Raw genomic sequence first — 27,728 nt, 5'->3', positions numbered from 1 at the left:
TTAAGACGGACATGCAGGAGGTTTGGGGGCACTCTTACCTTCACACACACATTTCACTCACTCCCTCTGCGCCATCCGGCTCCAAGGTCTCCATCCTTGTTTTGAACTATAATGTATCCCTCCTAGCACCTCACAATACAAATCACACGATTGTCGCTTCAATGATATGCCCTGTCCATCCTCTTTGAATATTTTAGGACTTGTTACTTTGGGGTTGGTGGCCAAAAGGCACCTGGCAACATGGAATTCAAGGGTCTTCGGATTTCGTCAATTATATGAGCTATAATTTGTGGTCATTCGGGAGTGAGCTGGGTCTTGCTTTGGCCAGTGTGAGGTAACATGCACACTAGGGGCCGGTCTCTGATCACGGCCTTGTAGGGCACATTACTCTTGGTTGAAAAACACATCTTTGCAATACTTTTGGTACACTGAAGAGACGTTGTGGGGAACTGTCCTCATGAGAGCTCGAGGATGACTGGAGATTTCTGTGGCGTCGTGGATTTGGGCCTAGTGCATGCAATGCCGCCTTTACCGTGCAGTCTTTCCCGTCTACCTAGGATTACTAATATCTGCGCAAAAAATAGAGATGAAATTCACGGCTTGTGACACCATGTAGTTAAACTATAATTGTTAATGTAAAAATGAGGTCCTGTTAAACGGGAAAGCGTCCCTCTCACTGTTCCTCCCCCCCCCCTGACCCATCACAGTCCCATAAATGCATCTCACCTCACTTTAAAGCAACTTGGGGGAAAGGGGTGGGGCTGTCCCCTTCCCAACACATGTGTATTAGAGAAATATACTCTACATCCTAGGATACCGGGCTATATTTGTAGCTTGGAAAGACAAAGAAGAACAAATGAAATGAAGTCTAGGGAATCTGTAAGTAAATTAAGTGATAGTAAAATAGGGCGGGGGCATGCAATGCTTTCAATAATCGGATGATGCCCATCCTTGAATTACAGATGCAATCTTAGGAATGAGGTACAGACAGATCATCATCAATGGTCAGTAGGTTTGGTATTGTGAGAAAAGCTGTATATAACCTTAGGCTACATTAAGACTTGGCCAACAGCGGAGATTTCAAAATGTATTGTCTCAATCAATGTGGCGAGCTCACTGTATGGTCAGTTGATCATCTTGAGCTTCAGTTGATGACTGATGTAGTTGATTTATTTGAATGTCTGATCATATACATTTAACATCCATTCACTGTGATTCGTAGAGTCTGCCAGGAAGATAGCAATGAACCTCAATCTAAATTATATAGCTTATAAACCACTTGTAAACTTGGCCACTGATTTTTGTCCAGCATAACAGAACATGGATTACTCCTTCATGTAGGTACCAATGAAATGCAGCCTCTTTCTATTTGACCCTATAATTTATTGCCATTGGAAATGAGCTCTCTTATGTTTGGAACTGGTTACTGTCGGTGGTATCTACTTGTCTCCACCTGATGTGCTAATAAAGCTGTCTTCTTTCCTTTTTATGAAATCCCCACACTCCCTTAAATGCACTGAATGACAAACAACCTACTACTAGGTCCCCAAAGATTTTTTTGTGGAAACCTAAGGTATAAATAAATCTTAACTATGACTCAGTCACGCTGCTCCTGGATGCTATCCAATGAGAGATGTTACATGCCCATGTGGGTCATCGATGCAACCTGTGCCTTACAAATAGCAACAACACATATTGAGAGTACACAATTATTTTAGTAGACCATGTAGTGAACGTTAGTTATCTAACATTTATAGATCAAGGCAGCTTTCACAAACAGTCTTACCTGTCTCGTCTGATGGAGTATCAAAGAGGCTCACTGCTTGAATATGTCCAACAAAGACAGCAAGAACACTGGTGGCCATTTTAAGACAAAGACAAGCACACACGAACACACAGACACTGGCCACATTTGATCATTCCTTACGTTGCACATCTGGGTATTTGTTCATGAGCAAAAGCCCCCAACGAAGAGTAGTCGCAGTAGTCTCCATTCCAGCAGAAAAGAGGTTTCTTACAATACATATAAGATTCTTGTCATCAAAATATGTTTCTGGATTCGATTTCTCCTAGAAAACGAAAGGCATATGTCAACCTATTTTCCATCTGAGCTCTTTATGGCATAATGATGCTGTGTGGTTGATTACAAGTGAAAGTGCCATTCTATTCAATCAAGTCATTGTCGAAAAATATTTTTAAATGTACCATCAAATACATTTCTTTGTGACATGTGCATTTGTGTAAAATAAAATGTTCGATATAGCCCTCAAATATGGATCCCAAATCAAGAATTCAATCAATCAATCCATCAAATAAAAGACATAGGATTTTACACTGATTTATTTCTATATTTGTGTAATTCATCATCATTAAATGAAGATTAGTTCATAAAACACATACACAGAGAAAACATATCACAAACGTGTTGTGATTTATTTTCTTGATTTTATCACAAGTAAGGTACAAATACTTCACATTGTAACCTGTAACAAGTGACTCACATTGCCAAGAATTCTTGGTTTAGGTTAGACACTAAGGGGCATAGAATGGTGGATCAGAGGAGGATACATGTTGGGTCATTTAATATTGAATCTAGGATTGAATATAAAGTTTCCTAAATAAAGACTGCAACATCCATCTCAAGATATTATTCTGTGCCATGAAAGTCTATGTAGCTCCCTACAAATTAGTGTATTTCTCTTACCTAGTTCTGGTTTCATATGAGGTTGCTTTAAGGGACCCCAATGGGGACATCTTCTAGAACCAACTGTTTAGATTTTGTATATGATTGTCTTTGCAGTTGCCAAAGCCACCTTTTTAACCTGCCATTTACTTTAACAATATCTTGAAACTTTTCTTCCAATTACATGTTAAAGTTAATGACTTGCACCAGTGGAAAGTCACGTTGCACTGCAAAATTACACATTGAACCACTCTGTGAATCAGGGTGTTTGTTGGCAAAGCAAAGTGACTTTGCACCATGCTAAAAATTCCATGCTTCAGGTCCTACATCTCTCTGCCTTCCTGGGATGTTGCACCTGCACCCCAACAACTCCCCTACTTATTTTACCAAGGAACTAAAGATGTATGAACCACCCAGAAACCCAAGATTCATCGGTACTGGGCTCCTCTGCTTACCTGAGTTCAAGCACAATGTAAAAATTGTTTTCCTCCAGATTCAGCATCCGTATTTTCAAATTCTTTTACATTTATTGATAACATGGGTATATTGCTAGGTTTTGTGCTTTTACAAGTGTTTTAATAACATCCAGTAACTTACATATTATCCAGCACAACTGCAGCCAAGTAGACAGCTCCTTGTTACACAAATTCAAGCACACTTGTACAGTGGGAATCAGATTCAGCATAGAAGGATTTAAAGAAATGAAGCCCTTAACCATGCCTTTTACACTTCAAACTATCAACAGCTGTTTCTGGAAAGACCACACAGGTCTTCAGTTCAGAAAGGCAGACAATGAGGAAATGTGGCTTGTGCCCACTCCTTTAACCAGTAGTCTACTTGTAGTCTTGTGTCACCCAAGGGCCCCCTACCCACCTCGTCGGTCCTGCCTATAGGCTGACCCCCTTTAAGGGCGTACACACATGGCGGAGTGACGCAACTCTGCTGCGGGAGCTTTAAATAAAGGGGGCTTTCCACGGCTGTGTCAGAGCGACTGTGGAGCCCGGACTGTACGCACGACTCTGTGTGTGTGATTATTGACAGGGGAGCTCACGGGGCCGGGTTCCCCACCATGCAGCCAATTCCTTTGAATATGTGGCTGTATTTCACCAGCAGCCCATGAACATCCGCCACATACAATGAGTATGCAAAATTCACGATTCCGAATGCCTTAGCTGCTGCACAACTCAGGAGGGTGTTGCTGCTGATGGTTGTTACATAGAACCGGGCCTTGATGGACAACCCTCCGTGCTCTACATTGGCTACAAACGCCCCAGCCAGCGGGATCGATACACCCCATTGTGCTGAAACACAACTTAGTCCCGTTTCATCTGAGGGTCCTCGTGGATAAAGAAATGGACACTCTGGTGGAGTTAGCAATAATCGTTAAAGTTTATGGCCTGATCCCGTGGGGGTCTCCGAATGTCATTGGCAGGAAGCCCAAACAACCTGACTCTGTATGGATCTGTGTGGACATGAGGCTCCCAAACAAGGTGATTAAGCGCGAAAGACATATCACCCCCCGCCCCCTGATTGATGATATCATTGCAGAACTGTAGGGGGTACGTTTCTTCTTGAAACTGGATCTTCGGGCCGGGTACCATCAAGTGGTGTTACATACAGATTCTCTGCGCACTGGAATCACGTCATGTCTATGCAGGTACAAACGCCTGAGTTTGTCATCTGCGGTGGAAGCATTTCAGAATATTATCCATGGGGCCCTGGCTGACTTGGATGGCGTCCTAAATATTATTGACGACATCCTGGTGTTTGCGAGAATTGAGGCGGAGCACCTGGACAGACTGGTGAAGACTTTGGAACGGCTGCAGGAATTCGGGTTAACTCTGCATAAGGACAAGTGCAAGCACCTCAAGAGACCATTGAATTCTTGGGATTTGTGTTCAAAGAAGCGGGTGTGTCACCAGATCCTCGTAAGGTCAAGGACATCATGGAGGCACGGCCCCCGGAGAATGTGTCCGAGGTCTGAAGCTTCTTGGGGATGGTCACGTACTGTGGCCGTTTCATCCGAAATCTTGCATCGCGGTCGTAACCCCACCAGACTTTAACAAGGAAAGACGTTACGTGGCAGTGGGGACCCCTTGAGCAGGCTGCATTTGAGGACATGAAAGGGGCACTGACAGCAGAGGACATGATGACCTTCTTCGACCTGGCCTTGTCCTCAGAAATTGTGGTGGATGCTTGCCTGTTTGGTCTGCGGGAAGTTCTTACCTAGAGAGACGCAATTGGTGAGGTCTGGCCAATCGAATATGCGAGCAAGGCACTCTTGCAGACGGAACAGAGATATTCCCAAATTGAGAGAGAGGCACTGGCGGTCCTGTGGAGATGTCACATTTTTACCCACATGTGTTGGGATGGCCGGTGACCGGGGTAATGGACCACAAGCCCCTGCAGCCTATCATGGCAGCTTCGTCGTCCAAGCCTCCAGCCCAGATCGAGAGGTGGATGCTGGCGCTACTTGAATATGGGGTCTCATTGGTGTACCAGCCCGGCAGCAATAACGTGGCTGTCTACTTGTCCAGACTACCCAGTTGCAAGCCAGATGGACACGGAAACATCAGTGCAGATGAAACTGATGAACATGTGAGGCTGGTAGTGGAGGTGGCAACCCCAAACTTGATGCCCATCCACGAACTGGAAAAGGCGGGAGCCGATGATGAGTGTTTCAACATCTTGAAGTTGGCCCTTCAACAGGGTTCATGGAGATAGGTCGTGGACACACTGGCTCAGAGAACCCAAGAGGCAAGATCGGTGCTGGAACAGCTGTGGAGGGCCAAGGATGAACTGGCATTTGTGGCTTTTGAGTCGGGATTGTTACTCCGGGGAGACCACATAGTCATACCATGGTGCAAGGTCTCTCAGGTCATGGAGTTGGCACACCATGGCATTGCCAAAACCAAGAACCTACTGCAACAGAAGGCATGGTTCCCGGAACCTTCAGAGACGGGTTGAGGAGTTTGTCGCTGCCTTTGTGTGGTGCCAGGTGGCCTACCCAGCGCAGAAGGAGCCTCTGATTGAAACCATGCCCAGAGAAACGAGGCCCTGGGAAATCAACTTTGAATCCACACTCATTTCCTGGTGGTCATTGACGAATGGTCCCGATATCCGGAGGTCTAGTTTATTGACTCAGTATCATTTGACAAGGTGGCTGTGGCCCATAGAGAAGATATTTGCCACCCACTGCCTGCTTCAGACCTTGTGTTCTGACAACAGACTACCGTTCAAGGGGGACAGTTTCGCTCAGCTGACGGAGGAATACAGGATACATTGCAAGATCACCCCTGTCTGGCCTCGAGCAAATGGCGAAGCAGAAAGATTCATGAGGACGTTTAATAAGGTGTTTTGCATCGCCCAAAGCCAAGGTCATTACCTGCAGAGAGCTCGGTATCAGTTTTTAAGGGAGTACAGGGCCACCCTGCATGCGTCCACGTGAGTGGCCACAGAAGAAGCCATGTTTCGGCAATGTCCGAGGGGTCTGATTCTGAAAGTGAGAGAGAGAGAACCAGCAGTCATTGACAATGCTCAGGTGGAACAGGAGAAGAGTCTCAGGACAGAGGGAGAGAACATCAGGAGAGGACTCTGGTACCACTAGCTAGCTCCAGGAGATGAAGTGCTTGTAAAGAACCAGCACCCTCAAGGCACGCTATCGCTAACATATAAGCCTGGTCGAAAGGACGTGGTGGTGGTTCGCGGATTGATGGTGACTGTGTCTGACGTGACTGCCACTATCACCCGCAATGCCAGCTTCTTCAAGAAGATTGGCGAGACCAGGCCGGAGGTGATTCAAAGATGGGACCATGGTGATGTACAGGATGAGCGCGGTGGTGAGGCCCATCCACCGAGTTCCCCAGGTCAGGGGGACACAGGTGTGGAGGGCACAATTCGAGAGGCAGGCAGGAGGTAGCTCCAAAGGGTCGGGAGGGGGAAGCCTGCCCATCTCAATGCCTATGTTTTGGACCCCTGAACTGTTGGCCCCAGCCCAAGTGACTGATGGGGCTGGGGTGCTATATAATTAAAGGGGTGTTGATTTTGGGTGCAGTGTATTGTTGTGAGTTGTGTGTAGTTTACCTCTTTTGCTGTTTTGTTATGAAAAAGGAGGAGTGTGATGGCTGCCCCTTTAAGGGCATACACAAGCTGCAGAGTGATGCAATTTTGCTGCATGTGCTTTAAATAAAAGGGGTGTTCCACGGCCACGGCAGAGCGACTGTGGAGCTCAGACTGTACACACGACTGTGTGTGTGCTTATTGACAGGGGATGCTCACAGGGGCCTGAGAGAGGCCGGGACACACATAACACCCTCCATAATCCTGTGAGACTAAGGTGAACACAGTACCAAAATACAGAAATCTGCTACCCTCAGGTTTTAGAATAAAACCAGAATAATCTCAACAGCAATTTAAAAAAGTGGATACATTTTAGCATAAAACACATTCCTCTATCACCCTTTCAAGATCTTTACTTGCCAATTGCTTCTTAGTGAAAAGAATTGGACTGAAAACATTGATATGAAAAAGAGACAATGCAAATTGTGCATTTTCATTAAGACATTTTCAAAGTAATCTCCATGCGCAGCATTAAGAACAAAATGTGCAAATGGTTTTGCTAATATTGCATGAGAATGTCTCTGTCTTGCATTAAAAATATTCATCTTGACCAAAGGTTCTGTTGGTCATCAATGTATACTCAAACGGATGCAATTTTAGTACAGTGCAAATGGTATATATCTATGTATTTATTTAGTGCTCTGTTCAGGGCTGTGTGTACATAAAACTGCCTCAGAACGCTCGGGGAGAAGCGGTGGTCCCGAAGGGGAGATGAGGATCAGAAGAGGAGGATAGAAGGTCAGGTGGGGAGGTACGCAATCTAGCAAGCCCATGTACTGCAGTCCTGAAGCTCCAAGTGCAGGGAAAAGAAGAAGTGCTGGGGAGTAGGCCAAGTGCTACGGTACATTACATCACCTTACATTACCCTGTCAGTCCAAGGCACTATTCTAGCCAGAAGCAAAAAAACACTGGCGGGAACCTTCACCTTGTAATGCCGGAATGAGTGAAGTGGGTGGTTCTGTATTTGAAATGGTTAATGACCCATGCCCAGCCCAACCCCACAAGCCTTCAGTCTCTGAATGCCTGTTCCGTATAATTGAACCAACAGCGAAGAGAGCAAATCTGCCAAATTGCATAGAAGTTCATAGCTGGTCTACAATTGAGTGGATTTTGTGGGGGGAACTTGTGGGTCTTCATGTTGCATATGGGGTGAGTTAGTGGGCCCCCTAAGCTACCGGCAGCGAGGGTTAGAGGAACTGGGATCTGCACATGCCCGCACATGGTGGAGGGAGGTCCACATGGCCTCCCTTGGCCAGCAGTGGCATAGCTGGACTGCGATCCCTCAGAAATGTCTGTGTAAGTAGTAAAATTGGCCACTGTATCCTATTTTGCACATGCTTGAGCATTTGGTATTCATTCTGCGAGGCCATTTGTCTTACTAATTTGTCAGTCTTTAGAGTCTACAAATGCCAGAGAGCTGTGCGACGTTTCCCAACTTCAACCACTCAGCAATCATTCCAAAAGGTCCTGTGTTAGGGAGGGGAAGTACCAAATGTCATGCATTGCCTTGAAAGCGCAGAGTTTGTCTGGGGCTACAAGTATGGTTCCTTTTACCGATGACTTATCTATCACCATAGGAGAACACAACCATTCCATGCCACTATTGTACTCCCGCAAGACACCAGTCAACATATGAGAGAGAGATCTAATGATTAAATTTAACATGGCAATATCTTTCACTGATCAGGGAATAACATGTTCCACTCCAGGGATTCATTATGTAAATTCACAAGAGTTTGCATCAGCATTCTATGGCCATAAAGCACTGAGGGGCATTCCAGTAGACCCAGAGGTATTCCTTTATTGAGTACACTTAGTGGTTGCATGGCTTCCCGAAATTAGAGGCAAAACATTGAGACTACCTGCAGAATGTGTGTTCAGACTAGAATTACCTATGGATGAGGAAGAAGGGCAAACGATTCCAAAAGATATAGAAGCAGTCATAGAGAGAGAGGACAGGGTGATTATTCATAGGACTGTTGATGAGGGACAAGCATGGAGAACAATGATAGCTCTTGACGAAAGACACAGACTGACTAATCTGACAATTGTTTCGCAGATGATGATTCAGATGATGACGTAGTGTTTTATTTTTAAAAGCCTCACCTATTGGTTGAAAATTGAGAGCAGGGAAGTACCACAGAGGATGTCATCTATTTCCAGGAAGATTTGGCACGGGTGCAAGAATATTATGGACCAATAGTGTATCTGATGTTGGCCTATTAAGAGGAGTAGGTGGAGCCAAAATATAATTGCAACCAGGAGCCATTTTTCAAAGGTAAGACAATGTCAAGAGAAGCAGATGAAGGCATTTATGACACCATTGCTGTTCTAGTGCAACAAGGAATATTAGTGCCATCAGAGTCCCCATGCAACACATTGGTGTACTGAGGGAAAAATCATCGGGGGCTTGTGAGGATTTATTCAGGATTTACGCCCCCTAAACAATATAGTTGAAGCAGAATTCCCATTGGTCCTAAATCCAGCCACCATATTGTGCACCATTCCATCCAAAGCCTAATATTTTACATTGAATGATTTAAAGAATGCATTCTTTTCAATTCCCGTTCATGAGGAGTAACAAGACTTGACTTTGTTTTCCTATAGAGTCAATAAGTGGAAACATACAAGAGTACCGCAATGGTACTGTGAGTCTCCCTCAATATTCAACTGAGATGGACATGGGAAATGTACACCTTGACAGTATAGTGATACAGTATGTAGATTACATGTTTGTGTTATGCGAGCCAGAAGAACAGTGTAGATACGATTTAATACAGTTAATGGCAGTCTTGGAAGAGAAGAGATACAAACTAGACAAGGAGAAATTACAATATTGCCAGGAAGAAGTCTTGTACATAGGACAATTGATATCCCAACGGGGGAGCAGAGCGACCCCTGAGAGAGCAGAAGAGATTATAAAAACAGCCAAACAAAAGACAGTAAGGGAGATGCAACCATGTTTGGACCTGTGCAATTACTGCAGAGCATGGGTCTTTGATTACAGTATATATGCCAAATCCCTTTTAAAAGGACTCAAGGAAGCTCAGAAGGATGGCAGTGATATAGCCTGGACAGGTGAAGTGACAGAAGCCTTTGATGAGTTAGAAAACAGCAGTAATGCTGTGTCCCAAACAATTCAACCAACTCAAATTAATACCCAAAAATGTAGCAGAGAAAAGTATACTTTTCTGGATGGGATCAGTGTTTGAAAGTCTTTTCTCACATATGGGATGCATCAGCAAATTTTCTTTTCTCTCCCATGATGAGCACAAGAGTCAGTCACCAGTGCAGCCAGGCAATGGCTTTGTTCATCTTCCTGAGTGATGCTAAGGAGTGGCTAAGGCTGATACCCCAAAGATATACCCTAAAGATATCCACTGCTTCTGTTTGTAGATGATACAGTCCTTTGTACAGAACAGGAAAGAGCCAATATGACTCATCTGAGCCTTTGACACTTATTGAGAAGCCAGAAGGTGAGATTACTGAGATAATCAGATTAGCAGGTGCACAAAACCTCCATGCGTGAACTGGGTGCTATTTCCTAGACTGTATCCAGCAGGTCAGTTGAAAGGAACGATTTTGCGGGCATTAGTGGTGTCTGTGGAAGAAGGTAGCCTTGACAGGGTGCACACCAATTTTCAGTTGCCATGATATTTTGCATAAAACCAGTTCTTGGAAAGGGAACGTGTATTACATTGATGGTAAATACAGATAAGAGCGTACTGTGCTTGAAGTTTAGGCAGGTGTACTGCAGGAGTTTCATAGTCAAATTATATCATAGAGCACTGCTGACCCAAAGGCATGTATGTGCTTTACTAAATAAATCTAAGAGTATAGGAGATAGTTAGAAGTATTGTTTTTTCTTCACCTCGGGTGGTGAATTCACAATTGCACCCGGGAAAGGCAGATTGTGATTGGTCAAACTGCCTTTCCCGGGAGCTAATGCATTTTCTAACATCCTGGAATAGTTTGCAGTGTCTGCAGCATTATGACATGACATGTCAAAAGTTCATTGACTACTCTGCCTTAGTCAATGCTATCAAAAACATAGCACCAGATTGATCAGACCATTATTGCGGCCCCAGGGGTTCAGAGATGAGCAGTATTTAAGGCCCAGTACAGATGTAGTATTTATAAAGTGGTCGGACCATACTTTATTCACTTCTGCCATTTTTATGACAGTGTATTCACACATTTACTTCTATGGCACCAGCTGTGAATGCAGGCAAATCATACTGCCCCAAGCGGAAGGGGTGAGGAGATCTTCACAGCCTAGCGATATCAAAACAAGATAAGCAAGAAAGGAGAGGGGAGGAGGAAGTGCACAGGGAGAGCAGGAAGTGCTACAATGCATGGGGTGGGGAGTGTGACGTATAGTACATAGTAACAACACATTACAAATAATAAGGTGAGTGGTCTGTATCCGATCCAGATGATGTATTCTAGAGCTCAAAGAGTGGTTCAGGAGTGAGCAAGGCCAAAGGGTAGCAGAATCCGATTGCGGCAACTCATTGGACTAAGGCCACAGGGTTGATTGTTGAGGGGTAAGGAAATACACCTTAAGCTACTCTGTACTTGTTTGTACCAATGATACATTGTGTTAAATATTTCTCACTCCAGTGAATTGCTCATGGGTAAAGTGCTGGCCACTCTTGGCAACTATGAATCTTGTTGCAACACCGACTCACCTTTACTTCTTTCCAAAATGTGATAAATTGACTACTGTTAAATGGCTTAGTGATAACACCTTTTATTGCAGTTCCTAGAAGTGGGAGAAATTCAGCAAGAAGGAACTAAACAAATGATTCTTATAATTACCTATTGCTAAATAATACAATTATTTGATTAATTGATAATATCTTTCTCAGCTTTGGTAGCTCTCTCCTTTTTCTGCAATGCAACAGCAATGCAACAGTCTGTTTCCCATAATGCAATGTCTTCTAGCATATCATACCCACTCATGCTCCCATGACACACAACGTTTTCAAAGGAACCCACACCCCAATGCATTGACCGAAAATAAAGTTGGTTAGTCAGACCTATGTGTCCACGCCACTAGCTTCAATTTACAATTATGTATTGTACGGAGCAGCTGCAAACATAAGTTCCTTAATCAGTAACATGTCATGCATGGATGGGATGCAGAATAACTCTTACACCGAATAATCAGACTGACTCAGGAAGTTGGCAAAGTCTCATCCGACTGTTTTATTATCAAGTGACTAAAACAGGGAGTTACAACACAGACATCAGCAGACGTTTGCTCGAGCTTTCAACGTATTTCATAAAAAATTACACTTAAGTACTAGAAATTCGACATAGGTGAAGTCATCCTACGTGGCAAATAAGAGAAACCTATGGGATGTGGTGGACAGATCAAGGGGAACACATAAGTATACTTTTTATATAGGAATGGGTTGTGATTGGGTCTCTACAGTCAGGTGGATAAAGAATGCCTACCCCTAGTGCAAGTCATCTTCAACACTTATTAAGTACACAGAATACTACTGGCTCTTAAACTGTAAGGCTCTTCATTATATGGCCTTCTATAACTGGTTGGCACGCTCATGCTATGTCTGAAACATTCGGCTCCTTAGCAGCACGCAAGCTCATACCCAGGTGCCGGAAGGTGGGCATGACTTTTGCTTCCCACCCAATTAGCCCCTAATCTCTCATTGCCCATGCCTTCTGCCAGGCAGACTATCTTTGAACTTGGCCTTGCAGTAGATTCTCTTCTCTTGGGAATAAAAGGGAGTAAAGGCACATGCTTATCACAGTTCTGGTCTGTCTGACCAACTCCTATTTTCATCCTCGGTTCACATGATGGGAGACCATATTTGAGCCTGTTTTGCAGCATTTAATTGTCTTTAATTAATAAACTTGGCACTCATGGTGTTCCTTCTTTACACCTTAAGATGAGATGATTCAACATCTCATGGTTTCTGTTCTTCATGGATAGATAACCAGTTCTTGGCTGCTTCAGCTTCGACATCAGGCCAAACAGCTTCACCCTTCAAGTCCGCGATCTACAGCTAATTGTTTGCTGCGATACACACAGCTCTCGATCCTTCTTTCTCCGTGGATTTGAACTTACTAGAAGTGTGACAGTGATGTCCATACACTATATAATGGCGGCTTCGCCTGCAGTCTATTCACTACGTACAGCTAGCTTCTAAGATTGCTTGATCTACTTGCGTTGCTGCATCTGTACAATTATTAAACGTCTTGTATTTTTTGCAGTGGTCTTTACACGTGCAATCTTCATTATGCATAATGATGTTCACTCGATTCCTTATTGCGTCATAAGTTGCTATAAGGGCCATACATCCTTGTCTTCAGCCACTCTTCTCAGTGTGTCACTCATTTCTTGTGATGTCACCAGCTTCTCTTTCTTTTGTCTTCATATTCCTTCAGGAATCTCCTCCAAGAGATTGTCATCTCTACGGGGGTACATCAGGTACGGCTTTCTTAATGGGTATCTTTTCTCGAACACTCTTTGTGGTATGATCACAACTACTGGTGTCAAACATGGTGCAGTTTCAGAAGTGTTCCAACATATAGGCAGTAAGGGGGCAGGACTTCCTGCAGAGGCATTCGGCTGCTCCTCTACAGCTGATTAAAGAAAACTCTAGCATTCAACCCTATGCTATGTAAATATGAACAATGATTCAGAGTGTTTCCAAGACAAGCGCCCAATGTGAAATTATTAGAACAAATAAATTAGGCCTTTTGTAATGTACACAACAATGTGTTAAAATTATAAACATTCAGATATATCTTGTGAATGAACAAATTTATATCTTGTGAAGTAATAAGATATAATTACTAAAAACACCTATTTTCATACATTTTTGTTAAAATTATTGCACAAGGGGTGCTTGTCTTGGAAACAATCCCAATCATTGCTCAACGTATCGAACCCAACAAATAGGGCCAGCACAGGGGAGCTACGAGGAGCAGGGATCTTGTGGTTTTTGTGTGCTGATTGGTACTAGGGGCTGCGGTCTATGGTGTTGGCACTGAGGCTGCCCAGTGTTGATAGCTACTACATCAAAACAGTATGAACACCTAGTAGTTACCCGCGCCCTTAATTGTGAAAGGATCCAAAAAGTTAAAAGTAAAGCCATTTATTGTTTCAATTATTGTAATTGCACAAATTGTAGAGCCAAGTAGAAAACTCATCAGTTTCACAAAAAATATGTTTTAACAAAAATAGATGTCTTGTTGGTTTCACAAGTTTACAAAAAGCAATGTTGTAGGTGAGTCCACAGATTTCAAAAAATAGAAAACACAAACTTGTTGGTTTCACAAGTTTACAAAGAGCTATGTTGTTGATTAGTCCACAGATTTCAAAGAATAGAAAGCATTATCTTATTGGTTAGTGCGTGTTTTGTAGTGAGTTCACTGATCTTACGGTTGTTGCTCCAATTTGTTTTTGAAGTTTTGACTTGTCAAATTACACATTGTTCCATTTGTGTGGATTGTAACAGGGTAAAGGTTTAAAGACCGTGCCTTCCATATATGTTGCTGCACCTATATTGTTGATAGAGGTTAATTAAAGTTCTTAATTGGAGCCCTATTTGTTAACACCCTCGACACGTGTTTCTCCAGATTGGGTGGTCTGGTTCCTCAGGAGGGTTTTTTGTTTAGAAGGGGTAGGTAGCAGAAGTAATCAGGTGTATTCATAGAGTGGCCAAAACTAAGGGGTCCCAGTGGCCCTTGTATCATGGATATTTGTTGTTAGCCAGTTGCACAGTGTGCTGTAATATATATGGATTCAGATCTTAGTAGTTGGTCATGGTAGAGTGATCTGAGTATAGGTGGTTCCGGTCCATGCTGAGTGTAATTCCGGCTCTGGCCTGTTAGCCTTGCTGTGTGTCTAGCTGATGTAATTACGGTAAGAACATATTTGAAGTATAAGTCTACAAATATAATACTTTTTGACTTTTTAGTTCCTGACTGTTACTGGCCTAGATATATCAGTAAAGCAAAAAAGAGTGAGCCAGATATGTGATGTCATCAGTGATGTCATCAATGCCATTTGTGATGTCATCTTTGATGTCTGGGTGTTAGTCTTAGCAGTGCACGGTGGTGACGTGAGTTATGGTTGCCTAGCTTACCATAATTGGCGAATTTCTGAGGTTTTTTCTGTTTTACTTGTAACGATAACTTCCCTTTAACGTTTTTTCATTGAATTTCGTAGGTTTTTTTATTTTTTATTTTTTATTACTTGTTTGAATCGCATTATCGATTTTTACAAAGTGAAGATTGTGGATCTGTGTGTCTCAAAGTAAAAAAGTTGATAGTTTTCCAATATAGCGGCTGCTGTGTTAGTATAGCCCACTTGCATCCATTGACAGCAAGGTGGTCAATGGCCGCGCAACGCTTCACCCATGTATTGAAGGTGTTTAGAAAAATAAGGAACATTCTGAGTTCCAGCCTCGGATTGGCTAGAGCTCTCTACTTCCACCCACCATCCTCACCGGTAGGCGGAAGGCTGCCATTTTGCAAGGGCTGTGGACAAGGGCCTGTCTGTGCCCTAGAAAATTTACAGTCTTCGATCTCTGGGAGGAGAGGGCAGGAGCCTTCTCTCCCCTTCCTGCAGCTCGCATCACAGAGTGAGAGACACTGCTGCTAAGGATGCCACCGACAGTGAGATAATCTTGCTCCGACAAGGAGTAACAAAATAATAATTTAATTTCCCCATTATCTCTGGAGTACTGCACCAAAGTGCGCTTTTGTGAGTTCAGCAGTTTTACACTATTATCCGGGCTCACAGCTGCTGCTGTATTCACATAACCCACTTGGATCCATTGCCAGCAAAGTGGGCAATGGCCGTGCACTGCTTCGCCCATGCATTGAAGGTGTTTTGAAAAATAAGGAAAATTCTGACTTCCAGCCTCGGATTGGCTAGAGCTCTCTACTTCCGCCCACCATCCTCACCGGTAGGCGGAAGACAGCCGTTTCGCAAGGGCTGTGGATAAGGCCCTGTCTGCAGCGGTTTGTCGGCCGTCACCCAGACTCGTTGATACACACCATCTCGTATTCCATACTTTCGAGGATCTACCTGGACTCTCCTGTAAGTGCACTCTCTTGATCTGATGGCATTTGCCCACACTCACGTGCACCCTACTGAACAGAACCCTATCACCCCACATTATCGCAATATAACGAGGGTGCTTAACCAACGTGTCCACCTCTCCCTAGCACACCTAGAGGTTTACATGTCCGCCTCCTGTTCTACCGACACTGTTTTGCCTAAGCTTCCCCCAGCGCTGTGAAGTGCTCGCACATGCACTGTCACTAATGCCTTCACTGCGCTCAGACCCAAGTATTAAGGCCACATTATTCATGTTGTTGTGCCACTCACACACACACTGATTGCTGCCGGTTAACCTCCCGCAAACACAGCAGCAATCAAGACTATATCCAGTTAACACCAACCAGCTCCAAATATGTACGTCAGTGTTACTCACCCCTCACATTGAGGCTCAGCCACTGTATGTAAAAACTATACTACTGCCATTGTGTTCTGATACGCACCTGAGACCCCTTGGTCACTTGCCTTTGTGTTTTGATACTCACCTGAGACCCCTTGGTCGCTTGCCATTGTGTTTTGATACTCACCTGAGACCCCTTGGTCACTTGCCATTGTGTTTTGATACTCACCTAAGACCCTTTGGTCACTAGCCATTGCGTTTTGATACTCACCTGAGACCCCTCGGTCGCTTGGCATTGTGTTTTCATACTCACTTGAGACCCCTTGGTTGCTAGCCATTGTGTTTTGATACTGACCTGAGACCCCTTAGTCGCTTGCCATTGTGTTTTTATACTCACCTGAGACCCCTTGGTCGCTTGCCATTGTATTGTGATACTCACCTGAGACCTCTGGTCGCTTCCCATTGTGTTTTGATACTCATCTGAGACCCCTTGGTCGCTTGCCATTGTGTTTCGATACTCACCTGAGACCCCTTGTTCGCTTGCCATTGTGTTTTGATACTCACATGAGACCCCTCGGTCGCTTGCCATTGTGTTCTGATACTCTCCTGAGACCCATTGGTTGCCTACTACTGTATTGCTGCCATTTGACACCTCCTGCTACCACACTCTGTGCAACACACCCTCCCACCACCTGCAAATGTCTCCCACTATGCACACCACCATGCCCATGCCCTCACTACAACACATTCACTGCACAACCCTTTCCAACCTCATAGCACTCTCTCTAATACTCTGGGCATCCCTTCCTCCCTTCTGTACGTACCCTCACGTGCATACCTCCTACCCAACCAACTCTCCCCTTGCTCACTCTTTGCCCTCCCTCTCAAGCAACATCCCCAGTACTCCCTCTCCCTCACCCACACACTCCCCCTCTGCCGACATGATCTCTAGACTGACCAGACTCAGATCACGCATGACATCCACACACCTTCTCAGCCTACCCACGTCTACAAGAAACCTCAGACTAGGCTCACGCACCCCCCCACACCACTGCGACTATACACCTCCATCTCCTACATGAAACCTCTCCTATCACCCCACAATGTGGTACCATATCACTCCACAAGCGCAATGTAATCATTAAAATACCTATCCACCTGCCATCCCCTCCCAACACCACCCACCCTGCAGTAACATCGCCCTCCCTGCTCCACGTAAAAAGCACCCCCCACACCCACACTCAAATGCGCCCTGATAAATGCTGGATCCCTCTCAGCCCACGCACTACAAATCAACAACCTCATCTCCACACACAACCTAGAAGTACTCGCCATCACGGAGACATGGCTCCATGAAGCATCTGGCCCTGTCATTTCCTTAGCTCACCCCCACGTATTCTCCATTCTCCGTTCTGACAGACTCCTTTCTAAAGGAGGTGGTGTAGCCCTCATCACAAGAGACTCCCTCTCCATTAGACAATGCCACCACCCTTGGAAGGGAAACACTGACCTTCTCTCAGCCGCACTTGCCTTATCTCCCAACTGCACCATCAACATACACCTCACATATAGGCCACCAGTTCCACCACCCGATTTCCAAGGACACCTCCTCCACGTATTTAGTAACAACCTTAAAAGTTCTACCAAAACTCTCCTGTTAGGCGACCTCAACTTAGGTCTGGGCGACCCCAAAGATAAAGCAGCCGCTACCTTAGCAAAGGAACTAAAAGACCTTGGTTTCACACAAAAAGTCACAGACCCAACACACTGCAAAGTCTGCACTCTCGACTGGGTGGCTGACCACAATTGCTCCATCTCCATCACATCCAACTCGGCCTACCCCTGGACTGACCACAACTGCATCCAATTCACCATCGCAACCACGCATACTCCCAAAACCCTCACTTATTCTCCCCCAGACCAAGTCAGAATTTCGAAAAAACAAACTAAAGAAAACCTCAGACCCTTCCTTGAAATCCCTGAACTCAGACCCCCATTCTCCAGTGACCCCATAACTCTCGCCAATATTTACGTCAAAACTCTCACCAGAGTTGTGAACACCATAGCCCCAATTGAAAACAAAAAGGAAAAAAAGTCCATGCACACCAACTCCTGGTTCACGGACGAACTACAGGCCCTACGCTCTAGCAAACATACTGCCCAACATCTCCAACCAATACAAACACGCCATATTTATGGCCTAATCTAATTTGTTTATCTCACGAATCACCAAGGCCAATTCTCAACCCAAAGAAATGTTTACTATCTTCAGTGACCTCATTACTCCCCGCAGCAGCCCAGATGAGATTATCAAAGACAAAAAATGGTGCTCTAGCATCCAGGTTGCCCTACTCAGTAAAATGAAACTCATCCAACAAAAAATACAAGCGCAATTCTTGGCTCTGCCGATGCCCAACCTACTGTCTCAGCCTAGCCCCTCACTCCCAGGCTGAACATACCTTCTCATTCCGTGACGTTACAGAAAAGGAAGTCTGTGATCTTCTCCTTCACCTCAAGCCAACCACATGCAAAGCAGACATCTGTCCCCCAGCCATTATTAAAGACTATGCCGATTCCCTAGCTCCTCTACTAACTGCATTCATTAATGCTTCCTTCTCAACAGGCATTGTCCCCTCCAGCCTTAAAGAAGCCTGGCTACGCCCGCTTCTAAAAAAACCACCCTTGACCCATCATCTCCCACCAACTACCAACCCATCACCACTGTCCCCTTCCTCCTCAAAATCCTGGACAAAGCAGCCCACAACCAAATTCAGCATTTCCTGGAGACAAGCACCATTCTGGGAAAAAGGCAATCTGGTTTCCGTAAAGGCCACAGTACAGAAACCACACTCCTGGACCTCAAAAATGAAATAACCTCAATCATGGATAAGGGCAAACCTGACCTCCTCCTACTCCGAGACCTCTCGGAGACCTCTCGGCCACCTTCGATCTCATGGATCACAAAACCCTGACCACACATTTCACCCAGGCAGCCCACTTTTCTAACAACGCCTCCACTTGGATCACATCCTTCTTGGAGGGCAGAGCCATGAAGGTCTTCTCAGATCAAGCCAATGCGGACCATTTCACCATCCACTGTGGCGTCCCACAAGGCTCCTGCACCGTCCCCACCCTGTATAACCTATTTAATAAACCCCTTTTTGATAAACTAGACTCCTTCGGCATAGCTTACACAAACTATACCGATGATAGACAGGTACTTCTGCCCCTCTCAGGCTCATATGAGCAGGACGCCGCAGCCCTTACAAGGATCTACTCTATCATCCAAGCCTGGATGGCAGCCAATGGACTATGCCTGAACGGGGATAAAATGGAAATCATCATCAAGGGCCCAAAAGAAACACTGGCTAAACTCAACCAACAATATTGCAATGTTTCCATTGATAACACCACCATCCCTGTCTTCTCCTCAGTTAAAACATTAGGGGTCTACTTACACTCTATTCTATCCATGACAAGGCAAGTTAACGCCATAGCCTCTGCATCAGCTGAAACAACCAAACTCATAAACACAGTCTCACCTTTCCTATCCAACCAACACTGCCTAACCATAGCTAGAGCCACAATAGGGGCCAGACTAGACTACTGCAACGTCCTCTTAGCAGGTACCTCCATCAAAAACCTCAACTGTCTCCAAACTGTCCAAAACAACGCACTTAGAGCAGCCCTCAGAATCCCCAAAAGAGACTACATCTTACAGGCCAGGCAAGATGTCCACTGGCTTCCCGTTAGAGAAAGGATCACATTCAAGACCCTCACCCTGACGCAAAAATGCCTTAACCTCTCAGCCCCACCTTACCTCTCAGAAATCATGATTAGAGATACATCGTGTCGCCCCAAGAGAGACAAAGCGGGAGGTATTGGTTTCCCACACATTGCTCCCAAACTATGGAATCCCCTACCCAACACACTCAGAGTGAGACCTCCCTCCCAGCATTACGCAAATCACTCAAAACTACACTATTCATTTAACCCTGCCCCTCAGCCTGTAAACCATGGCTGTACCAGGTAAGTATGTACCATCACATGTAAATATGTATGTATCATGCAACTAAGCTCAATGTCTGTAACAGCGCCACGATGCCCCCGGGCTGATGCATGCTTTATAAATACTTAATAATAATAATAATTCATTGAACAGAAGCGTTGGTTCGCTCAATCCTTTCTAATGCGTTTTGAGGGATTTTTTTTGTCGCATTTACCCATGATCATTGAATTTCATAGGTTTTTATTAGTGCAACTTAACCATGATGCCCTTTTAAGAAAGCTTTTTCATTGAATTTCATAGGTTTTTAATTAGTGCAACTTAACTATAACGTCCGTTTAACAAAGTTTTTTTCAGTGAATTTCATAGGTTTTTACTGGTGCAACTTAACCATAACGTCTCTTTAACAAAGTTTTTTTCAGTGAATTCCATGGGTTTTTACCAGTGCATGCTATTTTCCTACAGCTTACTAATATCATACTTACCCCAATAGCAACGTTTTTGTCCAATTTACAATGTTTCACCTTAAAACTGTGCCATTTCCCACTTTCTAGCATACTTTTGAACACTTCTATACTTTCTCCACTGTTTTTGCTTCGTCAACGTCTGCGAACATCTGTCCGGACAGTGACACGTGACGATGCGCTTGCGCGCGGCATGATGATGTATCCATGAACACGTTTGCACTTCACGTTCGAGTCCTTGCTTCAAGGACAGCTCGGAACTGCATTTTCTACTGATCTAGCAACTTTCAAGCTAAAAATGTACCCATGCGCACCCCCTAAACCTATTTTTACTCATAATCCATTAGCAATCTAGTACAAAGCACATAGTTGGAACAACTGCTATTTAACTTATACATGGCATCAGCTATTGCCATCCCTCCTCCCCAAGAGCCACCACCACCAGCTGGAGGACCCACACAACAACAAAAAGGGCAATATTTCCAAAGACAATGAAGAGGACCATGAGGATGAGATAGAAGAAGTGACTACCTATAGAATCCAGAGAGAATCATGGGTGTGGCAGTTCTTTACCACTGTTGGGAATGCATCAAAGGCTAAAGCTACAAAAGTGAAATGCGCTGAGTGCAACTTTGTACTCAGTCGCAGACTACCTGCACATTACTCCTATGGGACCACCTCCATGCAACGCCACACCAAATCTAACTACCTCAATGCCCTCAGAAAGATTGTTCCTTTCTTAGCAAGTAGTAGGCAGGTCTTCCTCCACATTTTGTGTCATGCTAATGGAAATAATGTGACGTTCATCCCCCGTTGCAGGGACCGGAATGGGGGATAACGGCCGCCCAAGTTCTCGGCCCAAGTGAAGTGTGTCTGTGTGCGCCCTGATGCATGCGAGCTTCGGCGCATTATAAATAAATAACGAGAGCTCCGGACCATTATCCTCCATTGCAGCCCCTGCAATGGGGGATAAAGGCCATTAGCACCGATGGTACCGAAAGCGGGAACCCGGGGTGCTAAAAAATAGATTTTTCTTCCAACAGCCGGACACCTGAAAATCCTTTTCCGTGATGGGTACCATGTAAAGAAAAGGCGGGGCTCCATACAGAGCGCCTCTTCCCTTTCCATGGCAGCCTGTAGAAGGTGGAGTCAGAACACTCTGACCATATTACCACAAGCACATTTTTTTCCCTTTCAAACCTATCTTACTTTCGAATAACTTTACCACATAGCCGGTCCCAGGTGGACATGGCCACTTTAAAACCATTTTTTGTCCCTTGTGGTCTTGGCCAGCAGCCAGATTGTCGGGGTCGTGACCTTATACCATGACCCGGACAATCTGGCTACTGCTAATGGCCACAAGCTATACCAAAGGTATATCACTATTTTTTGTACCTACATTATGACACTTGTCAAAAAATAAAACAGGAGCACATTTGCAGAACCATGCTTTAAGGTCCTTGCCAATGCTCCTTACACGAATTTGCTTGAAATCCGCCAATGTTTTATTTTTTCCAAAATGTATGTACATACACTAGTCATATAACTTAGCCCCCACTTTCACAGATGGGAAATTCCCATTTGCATATCAGTCTTTGTCCTGCCCACATGGGCAGTCTAGCAGGTAACATCTCAGAATAGGTCATCATGTATGTGTATGTGTATGGGGTTGCTGTTGGTACTCTTGTTCAGAGAGGAATTGCCATAGCATTTCGGTGATGGACTGCCCATGTGGGCGGGACAAAGCCTGATATGCAAATGAATATTTCCCATCTGTGAAAGGCACAGTGAGCAAAAAGCATGTGCTGCAAACTCTCATCTCAGAACAGGTTACTATGCCTTGTTCTTTCTGGAGACGAGTGCCTGCTACCTTTTTTGAAATATTTGCAAGGAACTTGGGGTTGGTCACCATGAGTTACCTGGGGGCGACCAAACATGGACTCCCTGCTCACTGTGCTCAGAGAGGCACAGCTTCACCTCACTGATGAGGCCTAACAAGGCTGAAACACGTGTATGGGGTTGCTGTTGGTATTCTTGTTCAGAGAGGAATTGCCATAGCATTTTGATGCTGGACTGCCCATGTGGGCAGGACAAAGACTGATATGAAAATGGATATTTCCCATCTGTGAAAGGCACAGTGAGCAAAAAGCATGTGCTACAAACTCTCATCTCAGAACAGGTTACCATGCCATGTTCTTTCCGGAGAGGAGCGCCTGCTACCTTTTTTGAAATTTTTGGCTAGGCTATGCAGTTAAGATTGTAGATTTTGTAACAAGGATTGCAGTTTGTGAGTCTATTTATTTTATACTTACTGGTTGAGTTTTTTGTGGTTGTATGCAGTTTTTTTTCATGACATGGGTAACTGGACGAGAAATACTTTTTCGATCTCTGTGATAAAAGAAAATATCATATGTTGGAGTAGGTAGTTCATAATGAGTTATTGCATTGCATAATAGACATTTCTGTATTTTGTTTACCCTTTTATTTAGTACTATAGTTGAAACCATTGTACTGCGCAATTTGATCAGTTTCTGTGTTTGTTTTCTAAATCATTGGTTCTGTGGGAAAAAAAAATCCATGCTGGATTAAAAAAGAAACTTCTTTGTTGTGGTACAATACATTTCTTTCATTGTTTACTGTTTATTTCTTGTTTCTTGCTAATCTTCTAACTGTTGGCTAGTTGAAGATTTTTGGGGCAATTAGATACCTGTTGGCGGATTCTAATTGTTTATTTCTACTTTTATGCTATTCATCTATCTGTTGGGTTGTTACAGATTTTTTGGGGCAGTTAGAGACCTGTTGGCCTATTCTAACTGTATATTTTTTGTTTGATTTTAGTGGTATTTGTTTATCTGTTTGCTTGCTGCAGATTTTTTTTAGGCAGTTAGATACTTGCTGGCGTATTCTAACTGTATATTTCTTGTTACATTTTAGTGGTATTAATTTATCTGTTTGCTTGGTGCAGAATCTTGGGGCAGTTAGATACATGTTGGTGTACTCTAACTGTGCACAGTTTTGAAGTTGAAGTTTTGCTTATGTTCATAGACAGATTACATATAAAATGTTGGTTTTATGAATATTAAGTAAGCGTTTACAAGATTTGCTGGCAATCTTTGCTTTAGAGTAATGGTACTATCATTACATTCGAACCATCCACAATTCTTTTTTATATATGCAGTGTAGTGACCTGTATTGGTTGTGGCTCCTGCGTGGTAGATTATACCTATTGTTGTGAAGGTTTCCTTACCAAGTGATACTTGACCATGTGTGAATCCAGTCAGCTTACAGTTGTTTTTGGTACAATCTGCATTGTAACGTAAAAGCCTTACTATTACGTATTTACTATGTGTCTCTATTTGTAAGGTGGAGCGATTATCTGAATTGCAGGTAGTACATAATCTGCCATGGTTTGCATTTTGTACAAGTTGCTGAAATGGAATGGATTCACAGTTCGCTATGAATACATACACGATGCGTTCATTAGGGACTTGTTCCTGTGCCACACGGTTGCAGAGAGTGCATGTATGATTCCACATGTATGAAATCTGAAAGTATGTTTTTGTTCTCCAGTATTTGTAGTAAGTACATTAGAAATTCTTGTGGATCTTCTTGTGAGTTTATAGTGAATTTGACAATTCAAGCACAGTAGTCCAATTCTTGTCTTATTCCATAAACACTGTAAGTGTTGTCAGGATTGCTGGTTGCATTTCTATGAAGGACTAAAATTTGCAAACTCAATTGGTCTGTACTGTGTAAGTACATGTTCTCAATAATTGGTGGCAATTGTTATAGAATATGTATTGCTACATTTGCATATTTACAGTAGTTATATATGAAAATTTGAATTACCTGACAGTTCTGTGTCGAATTCATTTGTTCGGAGTATGTGTGTTGCTTCTTTGAGTTACTTTGACCAGTAGATTCTTCTTTGGTTGTGGTACTTTATGAAGTATTAGTTTATTCTTTTTGGAGGAATTGTAGTGATATCCTGTATCGCTTTAGTTTGAAGTAGTTTTCTTTTATAACATTTTGCTTTTTGTGGAACAGGATAGGTTTTTAGATGGGGGTGTGGAGTGAACACACCCTATTGTATTCCAGAATGCAAGGAATATCTGCTTTTACTTACATCAAAGTTGATTAGAAATAGCCTGTCAAGTGTACGCAAGCATGATAGTGCTACATAGCTCATGCCTTCTTTAAAGACTGTGCTACAAATATCTATTAATGCTTTATCTAAGGTAAGACCTAGTGATTTGTGAATGGTAACTACGTACGGTAGATTTAGTGAGAATTGTTCTCTGCGTACATACATGTCTTTGAAAAGAAGGAAGCGGGCTGTTCAGCGTCCTATCCTTTTAAATTCTCATAGTTTGTCAAAGAGAATATTGACAAATTGAATGTTGTTGTCACGTGGGTATGTTTGAAAGCCAAAAACTGTACCAAGTGCTCCATTAACTATTTCTTGCTCCACGTCAAGGTTACATTACAAGAATGCATAACTCTACAGTTTAAAGATAATTTTAATATTTTCTCAAAAAAAGCTGTGTTAGAGATAGAGTTTTCTAGGGTATTTAGTCTTGCTGCGGCTTGTTGACACATGGGTAGTGTCATTCCATGTCTGTCCAGTTTATCTGTGGAGAAAATTTCAATTATTAGTTGCATTTCTTTTTTCAACATTGTTTCATTGAATTTTGAACAGCTTGCAAGAGTTGGCATCAAGGACATACAATTGACATTTATGTGTGCTAATTGTTCCATGACATCAGTAGCACATGAGTTATGGCCATAGAGTGGATGTATGTGACTGGTTTTTAATATTGCTTGTGCTTCTTGAGATAGTACACCAACCCTAATACTTTTTAAAATGTTGGTGTATGTGAGGTTTTCTATTGATTCTCTGTATTGGAAATGTTGACAACGGTTGCCATTTCCTATGCTACCAAGAGTTTTACGGCACAGTTTCTGCCCTGAGGTTTTAAAAATAGGTTCAGCTTTCACTGGTGTCAATTGAAGACGATCTCTGAAAACAATAATGTGTTTTCCTCCAAAGAGCTATTCGTAGTCTGTTTCGAGGACCTCTTGTAATCTGACTTGAATCAAAGCCAACATTAGGTTGGAGACCATGCTCACCTCATCTATGAGCAGCATTTTCATTTGTTTGAAAACTCTGCGTAGTTCCATTGCAGCTTCTGTGGACAGTTTGTAATAGTCTCATTTGTTGTGGTGTTCTACTGGAAGGAGTAGTAATATGTTGTAGGCAGTTAAACCTGTGGGGGCAGTTACAACAGCTGACAGTTTGTTGTTTGTCATTTGTTGAAGGAACTTGCTGATGATTTTGATTAAGAATGTTTTGCCTGAAACATGCATAGCAGTATAGGTTTGTAATCTTGGCAGGTACAGTTTTTATTTCCATGTTCCACATCATGTTCAATTTGTTTTGTTATTTCTTGGAAAATGCTACGCTGCTCATTGTTCAGTTGTGATTTCAGTACAGCAAAGTCTTCTGTAGCTTGTTCATACTGACACATGGTGTTTTCTACTTCTATCATAGCTAATTCTGCCTCATTTGCTATTAGTGCCTGTCCAAGTGGTTCTTGGCATCCTGTTACAGAAGGTTGACTACTGGCGGGAGTGTCCACTTGTAGTTGGGCCTGGAGTTCTTCTTCGTGTTCTTCTTCGTGTTGCTGTTCATTGTGCAACATTGTTTGGTACTGTGTAAAGTTTACATCTGTTACAGTGCTTTCATTCGCTTTGAAAGCGTCTTCATAGGAGTCATATGTATCCAGTAACTCTTCTCCTTATCTCCATGGTTTAAAAAGTTGCAGCAGGGACATGTAATACAGTTCTTTATGTTGAGGAGTTTTTAATGACAATTTGATATGATTCATTAAGCTGAGTTTGGTAGGTTTCACTAAGCTGCCTTCACAATTTAACACTCTGTATCTGCCTTTCTTTTCATCTGGTTTAACATTATTTTTGTATGTGAAGTTTTGTGCTACTTGCTAGAGACATATGATTTCCAAAGTGGTACTCCTGTTTGGGTAGTATGTGTCTAGTAAATTGTTTTTCAAAATGCCTTGGCTGTTGGGATCATTTTTGGCCATTGTTTCTATGTCCTCATATGATTTGAGGACTATTTTTCTAGATTTAGCAGGACCAAGACTTAGCCATACTATATTGACAGATTTTCCATACAGGGCAGTCCCAGTTAAACAGTCTGCAGCTTCACAGCAGCCACATTCTCTATGAGAGAGCATTTTTATGCCTAAGATGTACAATTTCTGTGATGGTGTTTTGTCAGATGATATGTCATCTCAGAGGTCCTAAAGCTCTGTTTTTTCTGCTTTGGTTAAGTAGTCTGTGACATATCGTGCAACTGCAGTGGGATTGTCTGCAATGTACTGCACATCTATGTTTGCATTCCACAGGAGGGCAATGACTCCATTGTAATCATTGATGTATTTTGATTCTTCTGTTCTTTTTATGTAATATGTGTTCTTAAGTGATTTACTTTTGGCACTATGTCTGACTGAAACTGGTCTAGGGAATCCAAAGCAGCATTTGGTAGAGTATTTCCCTTTTTTTATATATTTGCAACAACAATATTTCCCACATTTGTGTCTTTGAAATTGTAAAATGTGTGCATGAAGGTCACTATGGGCCTCATTACACGGTAGGCGGTAAGGGTTTACCGGTACCGGTAAGGGCACCAGTACCGGTAAACCCTTACCGCCTTACTACAAGGTCCCTTTGCGGGACCCGACCTTAACGGCTGGTGTAGACCAGTCGTTAAAGTTGGGACCCGCAAAGGGACCTTGGTGCTAATTACGGTACCGCCCTATGGGGCAAAAATGGGAATGGGGAAGGGCCATGGAGAAAGTGGGAATTACTGCCCCGCCAATCTTGGAATGGGGTGGTAATTCCCCTTTTCTCCATGGTGGTACCGGTATGGTACCAGCAGCAACCATGGTGCTAATAGCACCATGGTTTACCACATAACGTGCAATGAGGCT

General features: G+C 43.4%; 1 protein-coding gene across 1 annotated transcript in view; it reads right to left on the bottom strand.

The window, feature by feature from the left end:
* LOC138453178 (cytochrome P450 2K4-like) overlaps positions 1-27,728 on the bottom strand; it is a 557,377-nt gene that overhangs the window by 158,921 nt on the left and 370,728 nt on the right. The window contains exon 6 of the mRNA XM_069605777.1: positions 1,928-2,069. Within this exon, the coding sequence (XP_069461878.1) occupies positions 1,928-2,069 (142 nt within the window). The remainder of the gene's footprint in view (positions 1-1,927; positions 2,070-27,728) is intronic.

Source organism: Ambystoma mexicanum, chromosome 4p (genome assembly GCF_040938575.1).
Source record: "Ambystoma mexicanum isolate Mex_15411 chromosome 4p, UKY_AmexF1_1, whole genome shotgun sequence".
In the NCBI taxonomy this organism is placed as follows: domain Eukaryota; kingdom Metazoa; phylum Chordata; class Amphibia; order Caudata; family Ambystomatidae; genus Ambystoma; species Ambystoma mexicanum.
Note: the sequence above shows the minus strand (reverse complement) of the source record. Positions and strands in the feature narration are given on the sequence as shown.